General features: G+C 40.4%; 1 protein-coding gene across 1 annotated transcript; it reads left to right on the top strand.

The window, feature by feature from the left end:
• Positions 1 to 3,604: 3,604 nt before the first annotated feature.
• LOC311203496 (matrix metalloproteinase-27-like) lies at positions 3,605 to 10,594 on the top strand (the record flags this gene model as incomplete). Its single annotated transcript, XM_084278219.1, has 10 exons — positions 3,605 to 3,709; positions 4,080 to 4,318; positions 4,872 to 5,020; positions 5,118 to 5,246; positions 7,011 to 7,172; positions 7,332 to 7,455; positions 8,174 to 8,304; positions 8,536 to 8,695; positions 10,205 to 10,308; positions 10,494 to 10,594. 10 exons carry the CDS (start codon positions 3,605 to 3,607, stop codon positions 10,592 to 10,594), a joined length of 1,404 nt encoding a protein of 467 aa, XP_084134345.1.
• Positions 10,595 to 10,926: the final 332 nt, after the last annotated feature.

The following is a 10,926-nucleotide window of genomic DNA, read 5'->3' as shown; positions in this document are numbered from 1 at the left end:
CTAATCCCTCTCTAAAAGAAAAAAGTAGTGGGTACTCATGGGGTAGGGAAAATGTTAAATGGGAGATGAGGGATAAACAGGTGGTTATGTTTTGGATGAAAGAGCAAGATAAAGGGTAAATTACAGACCATGAAAGATGAAGAAGTTAAAGAGAGGGTGAAGTTTATAACAGCATATTTTTAGTTAGTATCCTGTGAAGAGATGATTTTCAATTGCCAGGCATAAATGTTGAAATTTGTTTTATGAATTTCCGTCAAGCAGGAAACAAAAAGCTAAAATTTAAGTAAGTGATTTCCTTGTGAGAAATCCCCATGTTTATGTCAATGAGTATTTCCTTTGCCTGAGGGAACTTGGCAATTGCTTCATTCCAGCCACAGGATTAGGAGGGCACATTTGGTGCCAGCAGCTCGCCTGCCTGCAGGCACAACCCTGCTTTCAGTAATTTGGAATCTAAATGTTGTTTCCAGCTCAGTCCATGCAATCACCTGCCATTTTCTTACTCCCTTTTAATAAGTTTATGGTCCTGTTTGATAATTACTGTACTATGGCTAAATAACACTCCTTTAGTGTTTGGTTACTGGTTTTGTGGGAAGTTATAACCCATTTTGTTATTACCTGAGATAGATTTGCCCAAGCAGGAATCCAATTCCTAAAATATATATTTAGTGCATTTGAGGTGCTGTAGGGTACCTGAGCAGGTATAAAACAAGACTTCTGGGAGACCATCACTTCCCAAAGTAGCTAGGATTGAGTCTGTAAAGTAGTGGCTCAACTCAGCTACCAGCAGTCTAGAGGCCACACGTCCCCTGTATATCCTGGGTCACAGCCACCAGGCCTGTATCAATGTCTCAGGTTCACTAGACTGTCCTAATAGCTCAAGGAATCACTATTTAGGCAGCTTAACTGCCACCTAAGTGTTTTCATGTGATCTCAGGCTTAGGCTCTCATCATAGTCTATGGTGTCAGTCAAAACATTTCCCAAGTTCTGGAGAGGTATACAAATCATCCAAACTTTACCTCCTGCATGTGGTCAGATGAAATGCTCTCTAGATGCCATTTGACCATATTTATTAGACTTCTGTTGATACACTGCAAGCTTAGACCATTAGCCCATGTGCAGACATCCACATTGTGAACACTTGGGAAAGATGACAGAATCACAGTATGTTGGAAGGGATCCTACAAGATCTTCTAGTCCAACCCCCCCTGCCAGAGCAGGATCACCTATACTAAATCACACAGGAACACATCTCCAGAGAAGGAGACTCCACAACCTCTCTAAGCAGTCTGTCTCAGGGCTCTGTCACCCTCACAGTGAAAAAGTTTCTCCTTAAAGATGAATCTGTGCTGATATTGTGTTAACTTGACCATGACACAGCAACACTGATGATTCCTGTGAAGTTCTGCCTAGCATCACTTGGTGCTATGCATGTGATGAGGATAGACAGTCACCTTTCTGGGTTAAACATAGGTCACATTACTGAAGTCTGGAGAGAACCAATTCTAGGGTGAAAAAGAAGTTGTTTGGTAAATAAACATGCACCCACTCTGACCAAGGTCAAAGAGAAGTGTTGGGAAACCATAACCAGGAACTGCTTATACAACATCTTCTTTTCCCAGGCCTCAAGGCCAGATGTAGTCATATACATTCCTTATGATGCTCAGTCTCTCACCCGTGGGCACTGGGAGCTGGCTGCTCTGTTGTGTAGGTGGTCAAGTTGCAAAAAAAATGCTTTGAGTGACATAGATGATCAACATCCGTCACTCAAACATCTTCTGAGAAACACTAATGTAGCTTGAGCTACTAGCTGAAACTAGGAAGATAATCTAAATTACTTGTTTAAGCTTCTTTGTGTTCAACAAAGACAGAGACCACCTAGAGAGGCCAGTTCATCCTTTTTCTATAGAATTCTTACCTAATAAATATTTAAAGTTAGGTGTAACTAATCTTAACCTGTGGGGTCTTATTGCCTCTATCCTCCCACTGCTACACAGCAGAAAACTGTAGGGATCCCATGGCCAATGACAGCAGGGGAGAAACATAACCATTTAAAATCCACTTAAATTCATATCAGCCAACAGAAGTTTTTCAAAAATGTGTTGGAAAATATGTCTGGTGCAAAAGCCACTGAAGAGGGGTTTCTCTTGTGACCTACGCTGAAACCTTTGGGACAAACAAATATATCCATTTAAACACATAAGAGAACTCAAGAAAGCAAGCCCGTACTTCTGGAAAAAGACAATGTCAGTTCAGGCAAGCTCTCCATCTCAGAAAATCTTTTGTTAGTTTGTACCTCAGTTGCAGAACTGAATGGGACCCAGAACTCACAGGTCTCTTACCTGTGATAATTCTTTTTTTTTTTTTAAAAATAAGAGGTTTGTTTGTTTCTTTGTTTGTTTGTTTGTTTGGTGGTACCTGAGAAATGCCATTAACAAAGAAGTTTAACTAAAAAGGCTGCAATGTGAAATTAGTGTGAGAAAATTCATCATTAATACTTGAGAAAAGTCAGCTGCAAGCAACAGTGAAAGAAAGCCAAAAACACAGAAGCAAAGATTTCCTGAAAAAGCCACAGTCCAGCATGAGAGTATTTCTTAAAACTCTTTTGTAAAAGTTGAGGGCATGTTGTCACAGGTCCTCTGAAGTGTCGAACACCCTCAGCCCCCATTGCTGCCAGTGCTTAGCCAGCCCAGGGTGAAATCCCATAACTGGTCACAGCTTGTGTGACTCTTGAAACTTCCCTTATTCTGAATTACTTAAGACAGGAAATAATCATATTGTGGCTAATGTGGTTAAACTGAAGAAATGTTTCATGATGAAATGCCAGAGAGAGAGATGATAGATTCATAGATTCATGGATAGATAGATAGATAGATAGATAGATAGATAGATAGATAACATGAATGAAGACAGACATTTGATTATTCACATCTTTCAGGCTACATTTACAGGGTAAAATCTTTTTTCTGTATGTATATCTTGGATTCCACCAGCATAATTTAAAGGAAACACAGTTTTTCAGAGCTGCAGGGAAGAGTCGGGAACAAATCAGGGCATCCATCCATTTTCCAAAATACAGCCTCACTTTATGGATCAATTTAAAAAGAAAACTTTCTGCTTACAGTAATTTGTCCCACAGTTTTACATTTTTTAGGATGGGATTTGTAACTGGCTCATGACTCCCAATTTCCAGACTGAGAAGAATGGTTAAGAGTCCCTGAGCATTTGGTGGCCCCACTTCATGCAGCCGGGTTGGCTTTGTGTTTGCCATTTCATCTGGCATAAAATTACTCAGCTTCACTGAAATTCAGAGTAAAATAACTGAAATAGAGTGGCAGTTTTGAAATGGTAGCCAAGTAACTCGTGAGTGTTCAAATACTAACTGACTTCACATGTCTGTGAAAACAGATGGGTTTAATTAAGTTTTATTGTTGCCAGCACAGTGTTATAGGAAGTGTGGAGGTAATCAGAGCATGATAAACTCTGAGTCAGTCTACAGCTGACTCCACAAAGCACCCCAGAATCGTACAAACCAAGACAGGAGAGATAATACACGTGGAGCAGAAAGCAGGCTGCTCTCCTACCAGGACAGAGATGAGAGTGAGAATGAAGGGTCTTTTCCTTTTGCTTTTAACATGTGTAGCTGTTTCTAACGCTCTTCCTGTCCACCCAGAGAATGACAACCATGGAGAAGATGCACAGCTTGTACAGGTAACTGCATTGCCTGTATCCGAGATCTATTGAGCCCTTTCTTTTTAGATATAATCTGCTCGTCCCAGCTACCCAGCAGTTTGCTGTCTTTCTGAGACAATGCTAACGTAACTCTGTTGCTCAAACTTTACTTAAGTAGGATATATCTATACAAACTGGAAATGTCAAGTAAATAAGAGTCAGGGACAAAGCTGTCTGTTTCTGTCTAGCTATGATCCTCAGGAAAGCTGTTGTTCTCCAAAATCATAGGCAAATGTTTTTGGGTTGTTTATTTTTTTTGCCAGAGAAGTCAACAAACAATTTTGGTCCTAAGGTATTTATTTAAGAAACAGATAAAATGTGAAATGTGTTTGCTCTATTTTTTTGCTAGGACTATTTAAATAAATTCTACACTATTGAGCCAGATCCAAATCAACTCGGATGGAAAGCAAATGCTGAATCCACGGCTGAAAAAATTCAGAAAATGCAACAATATTTTGGTTTGAAAGTGACTGGAAAACCAGATTCTGAGACATTGGAAGTTATGAAGAAACCCAGGTGTGGAGTTCCTGATGTGGGTCTCTATGGTGTTACTCTGCCAGGATGGAAAAAAACCAATCTGACATATAGGTAGTATTTCAATAATTACTTTCTGAGTTTAAATTTTGGTTTTGTGGATATCCATGTTTGTTATATTTAAATATAACTTATATAGTGATTCTCTCCAGTTGGGAATACAATGATGTTTTTCTTTCCCCAGCTGCTAGTTATGCATATTCCTGTGAGGAATTTCTGGGAGTCAAACTGGGTGTTTTACATTTTTTTAGTCAATCATAGTATTTTGCCTGTTATGTGTCACTCCTGACAAATATTCTGAGAACCAGAAATATCAATTTTGCCCTGTACAAGCCCCTTTATCACCAAACTTCACTAATGCAGGAGACCACCTCGTGGCTAAGGGCTGTTTTGAGAAAAACTGATGCCATGTACACAATTATGATTATGAAAAAGAAGTGTTGGACAGTTATCGCATTCCTCAAATCCAGCCAGTCCAAGATGAATCTTGGGAGCTATTGGATGATGGTTTAAATTGCTTCTTATACATTTCTGCTCATCATCTTAACATTAGATAAATTATTTCCGCAAACACTAAGTGTTGTTACTTCAACCCTCTTATCTGTAGAATTGTGAACCACACACCAGATATGCGGAAAGAGGATGTAGATAAAGCAATCCAGAAGGCATTTGAAGTGTGGAGCACTGTCACCCCGCTGATTTTCACTCGTATTTACGAGGGAATAGCAGACGTGATGATTGCATTTCAGACCAAAGGTAATACGCTGACTGCATGCCAATGGTAAGATTAATTGAGAGATTTTCCAATAGCTGTGGTATAAATTCAGTGTTGTTTCAACATCCTCTTATTTAGCTCATGGACATTGCCCTCGTTATTTTGATGGCCCCCTTGGTGTCCTCGCTCATGCCTTTCCACCTGGCAAAGGTTTTGGTGGTGATGTGCACTTCGATGAGGATGAAGATTGGACCTCAGGCTCAGCTGGTAGGTAAAAAAAAAAAGGTTCTGAAGTGTTATGTAGATGGGTAAATTCCTTTCTGATTTAGCTGAAGGAATACACTGAGATGAAGCACAGCAATAACAGTGAGAGCAGTTTGAGGCTATTACAGGGATACTTACACTGATGCCGATGCAACACCAGACTGATCTACTCCAGATCATATTTAGCACTGTCAAATGTGTTAACAGGACAACCCTTTTCAGATACCCACACTACAGACACGGCCCCACTTCCCTGGGGGTCAGTAGGGCCTGTCTCCACCACAGCTTCATAACTGGTGGTGAAAGCTTTGTGACACTTTTCCCCCTCCTGGTGTACATGCTGGAACAAGCCTGGCACTACCACACACTGCTGAGGAAACACATCATGCCTTGCAGCAGCCCCCTGAAGAGACTCCCCACCACCTAAAAAGCATTACAGTCACCAGTTTAAATTCAGCTGCGTGCCAGCAGCCGGGTGTCAGATCATGCTGTTCAGAGGAACACCAAGTGCTCAGTCATGTAGCCAGGACCCATCTGCTCTCCTCAACCCCTAGGCTGGCCACACAGCAGGTACTACCATGGGCAGATCTGTCAGCATATTACCCTGCTGTACTTTGGGCCCTTTTCTCATCCAGATTTTGGAATGGGAAACTGCAGAGGTTAACTGCAGAAGAAGAATTGAGGTCACACTGCAGGAAAAGCACTGAGCTAACAAACAGGAAGGTGCTGTAAGGGCATGAAGAGGGGAGATGTAGGTTTACTGTGACGGTAAAAAAAGAAGGATGAGGGGTGGACACGCCATGCTGAGAAATGTATGTTTCGCCCACACTGGGACTGAACAGGTCAACAACCCCAGTTTTGCTGCTGTTCCTCAACAGCACGCACCAGCAGCCAGAACTTGCTGGAGAGCTTAGAGGGCTCATGAGAGGGGAGGAATGAAATATGTGTGGAAAAATTGAGGCTTTGTTTGTTTTTTTGAGAAATGGAAATTTTAGCTTCAGCCAGCATTTGTTGGGCAATCAATGACCAGTCCTCTGCTCTGCCACAGGCTTGTGACATTCAGTAAGTGTGTTGATATTCCTGGCTCTCGGTCTGCACAGCAGATACTGTTCTTCCCTAATTCAGAAAGCCGTGTCACTTCAGGGGATGCATGTTGAAGGAAATCCCATGTTTATCTATCTACCACGTTAACACATTAGACTGAGAATAAGCATGCATATGCACAATATTTTACACCAATATTTTATGTGACAAGGCTATAAAGAACCTACACACTTGCAAGTCCTAAAAATAACAAGTTAAGTCTTTGCATTAAGGCTTTTCCTTGTCTATTAATGATCTCATCTTTCTCAGGCTTGTAGAAGGGAGGGTGACACAGAGTGACACTTTGAGACCTCAAGTGAGCACGGACTGCATCGTCTTATCCTTGCTGTGGAGAGATGTTAATTTGATCTGACTCACTATCTAATCTGCCCTTGTTCAGCCGGGAAACCCTGCCAGGACACTCCTCAGAGCTGCACCCAGACTCACCCCCAGACATCCACTCATGCCACACACATACTTTCAATGGCTAACAGAAAGAAACGGGCCAAAAGTCATTCCCTTATCCTATGTAAAATCTAAGTTTACCTATATGCATACCCTAGGGAGTTTCAATATGCTGTATGAAAACCATCACTGAGCAATAGCCCCACCATGTTCACAGTGTATCAGCCACCTGCAGACCAAACTCAGACTAATCTCTTCTCTCTATCAATTTTTTTTAAGGATTCAACTTGTTCCTTGTTGCTGCTCATGAGTTTGGCCATGCACTGGGTCTCTCCCATTCTAATGACCAGAGGGCTTTGATGTTCCCCAATTATGCCTATGTCAGGCCCAGTGAATTTCCCCTCTCTCCAGATGATATAAGGGGCATTCAGTCTATTTATGGTAAGTAAAATCTATGGCTTAAAAGAAGAATTAAGCAGAAGAGAAATAATCTCTTTCACAAAGTTTCACTGTAAATATTATTCTATTCTCATAATATAAAACGTGCATTTATATGTGAAAACCAAATTTGTTGTGTCATTTCTAAAATGCCCCCCTTAGGATCTCAACCAAATGTCCCAGATAAAAAGCCACCCACCCCTACCTCACCTAAAACCTGCGGATCCCAGATGTCTTTCGATGCCGTAACTACGCTCCGACGGGAAGTTATTTTCCTAAAGGGCAGGTAAATATTGATCTGACATTTGTCTCTGCAAGGTTTAATTTTTCACAGTTTCTACAAAGACTGAATAATCTCGTGTTTCACATGACTCTGAGATTTATAAGGAGACAAATTGATAGATTTCAGTTCATGGAAACAACACTATTCGCAGATATGAGTTATATTCATATTTTTCAGGATTCCCTGGGGGAAAAAAAATAGAAAAAGCACTTCATTTTTTTCCAGAAAACAGTTTTGTCCCAATAAAGTTTTATTCCCAAATCTGTAGATGGCAACACTAAACAGTGATATGTATAAATGCTACAACCATTTCCTTTAGAAATTAGTATTTTCTACCATATTTTTGGACCAATCTCTCCTCCAGTCTCCTATGCAACCCCGAAGTCATCTGAGTGTACACAGAATAACTTACAGTCAGGTTCACATGGAACCCTATGACTCTCATTATATAGTACAGGAACAACCAGAATATTTCAGTTATTTGTAACTGCTATCATCAATCAATCAGTACTAATAGGAAGGGTAATTCCAGAAAGAAGCCAGAATAAAGCAAGCCTCAGCTCCCACCAAGGGGAATGTTTGCCTTTCTGACACATCAACCCAGGTACTTCCACTGACAAGAATGAGCTTGTAAGTCACAGCATTGTTCACGTTCTTGTGCATATATAAAAAAGTCTGTGGTTTGTTATTTACTACAAAAGCTGTTTTATATTTAAATTAGGCACTTATGGCGAGTCTACCCTGATCACTCAGAAGTTGAACTTGAATTAATTTCTACCTTCTGGCCAATGCTGCCATCTGGTATTCAGGCTGTGTATGAGAACATGAAAGATCAGATCCTATTTTTCAAAGGTGAAGTACAAGATGTTCTTTAAATTTTTGTTACATTTAACTTTGTGGGAAGACGGGAGGGATGAAGGGTAGCTATATGCACATTAAATTAACTTCTCAGATAGATAGACAGATAGCTAGATAAATTAGGACATTTCATTTAGTTTTTCTACAACCTACACTGACAGAGTGCATTTTTAGTTTTGGTGTCTTAAAATCACTGGTGAAACAAAATTATTTTCTTTTTAACAGGCAATAAATTCTGGGTTATCAGTGGATACCAGGTGCTTGTTGGGTATCCAAAGAGTATCAACACGCTGGGCTTCCCTAAAGGTGTCAAGAAAATTGATGCAGCTGTTTGTAATAAAAATACAGGGAAGACAGATTTTTTCATAGGTGACAAGTACTGGAGGTAAGAAAAATGGGCAACTGGTTTCTTATGATTGACTCCCATATAATCTGAATACAATTAAAAATGTCCATGTGATAAAAGAGAAAGTAGACCTTTAGGTAACTATGTTATGTAGCAATAGTAATCCTGCTTTTCACATAAATGTTTCTTCGACTTCTGCCCAGGGAGAAGAATTTCATTTTGACTTTTGAGAGCTTAAGGTTGTTCTGAAACAGGTATTCAAGATATGAGTGTGTTTCAATGCATTATGTTGGGAAGATGAAAAAATTTCAGCCAAATTCATCATTTGAATTTTTACAAATACAATAGACAGAAGTATCTCTAGGAAATAAATACCTGAAAGCTAACCTAATTCAGCAAAAGGCTGGCTGGGATGGCTTGTGTGGCATTTCTTGGGTTTCTGAAAAGTCCTGGATTATTTTATTTCTCAGGGAGATAGAGGTGATTATTCATTTTCCTTTCTTTGGCTGGTTAGCATTGGATTTGCAACGCTGCTTTTAAATCCTGTTCCCAAGCTGGCATGAGTGATGTCTGATACTCTAATACCAGGGGAAAAAAAAAAAAAAGTAAGCTTTGGAAAGGTGAGAGAGCCCTCCTGTGTGCAAGGACAACTGTTACAGAGGCCTTCTGCAGGCAGCCAGACCGTGCGTGGGTCAGACTTCATAGTGACTAATTGTGGGGTTCCTCAGTGACACATACAATGTCAGCTGGATTTTCAGCTGCATGTTGTTTCCTGTCCTTTGTTTTTGATAGTTTTGGAAAGAGTATCTCCAATATCTTGCATTGCTATTTTACTGCCTTGGTCACAAGACAAAGGCATGCAAGGAAGCCACAGCACAGATTTCTTCTCTAGCAACTCACTCTCTCAGTCTCATGTCCCTGTAAAAAGTATTTCTTGTTTCCAAGGAGAAGTAAAACAAAGGATCGTTTCTTTGCTTCCTTTTTTTTTTTCCTGAGAGGGTTCCTCAAATCTTCAAAACCCTTTAATATCCTCCTTTCAGCTCACAAATTAAGCCTCATCTTATAAAAATTGTCCTGGCTCAGTTAAGAACAACTTGATTGTACTAGAAACCAATCAGATTCCTTTCCTCCATCTAAATCTGTCTGCTAGTAGAGGCCTATGTACAACGTCCTATCAAAGTCTGAAGAGGAGTTTAAAACTCCTGCAATAAACATGTGCAGTCACCACAGTGGGAATCAATGCAGTTTCCATGTGCTGCCTGTCACACCACTATCGTCAGAGGCAGTAAATCCCATCCCTACTGTCAAAATTATGGGTATTCCTTCAATTCTTTGGAGATGTGCCTGCCTTTATCAGGAAACAAGTGGCCACCTCATGGAAAACGCGATGGCCAGCGTCCTGCAGGCATTTGTGCAAGCAGGTAACTTAATGCTCTGTAACCTCAGTGGAATCAGTGAAACTACATACAGACAGTGGACACCTTCCACCAGCTGCTTAATTATTTAAGTAATTGATGTCTAAATTCTGTACATTTACATCTCCTTCAGGTTTGATGAATATAAGCAGTCAATGGAGAAGGGCTATCCTAGACAGACAGCCAATGACTTTCCAGGAATTAGCCAGAAGGTTGATGCTGTTTTCCAACAGAAAGGTAAATGAAATGTGCTTCTAAGTAAAATCAGTTTACATGTAAACAACATAATGTTCTGGAGTTATGATGAATGCCACTATTGCTGGGTCCTGCAAAATACAGAACTGAAGAGATACTCTCCTGCACTGTCAGAATGAAGTTTTCCCTTATATTCATATTACAATGCTTTACCTTTCTGTTTCCAGGATTCTTCTACTTCTTCCATGGATCGAAGCAGTGGGAGTTCGACCCTACTGCTAATAAAGTTATCCGTGAAATAAAGAGTAACAGCTGGTTTAAGTGTTAATATCATTAAACTTTCTTACACACAGCAAATGTAAAAAAACATGTCTGGATTTCTCAAAGGTTTTCATATATGTCTACTATTTCAATAAACCAACGTCAGCTATAATTGTAACTCCAAGGCTAGAAAAAACCTTTCCCCCACCCCCGATTAGATAGAAAATGTCCAACAGCATTACACCATACAATCCAGGAATAGTTTAGGTTGGAAGAGACCTCAAAGATTATCTAGTTCCAATCCTCCTGTCTACCCACACTCAAAGCCCCATCCAACCTGGCCTTGAACACTGCCAGGGAGGGGGCAGACACAGCTTCTCTGGGCAGCCTGTGCCAGGG

Source organism: Gallinula chloropus (genome assembly GCF_964237585.1).
Source record: "Gallinula chloropus genome assembly, chromosome: 1".
Lineage (NCBI taxonomy): Eukaryota > Metazoa > Chordata > Aves > Gruiformes > Rallidae > Gallinula > Gallinula chloropus.
This window is presented reverse-complemented; position numbering and strand designations above follow the sequence as displayed.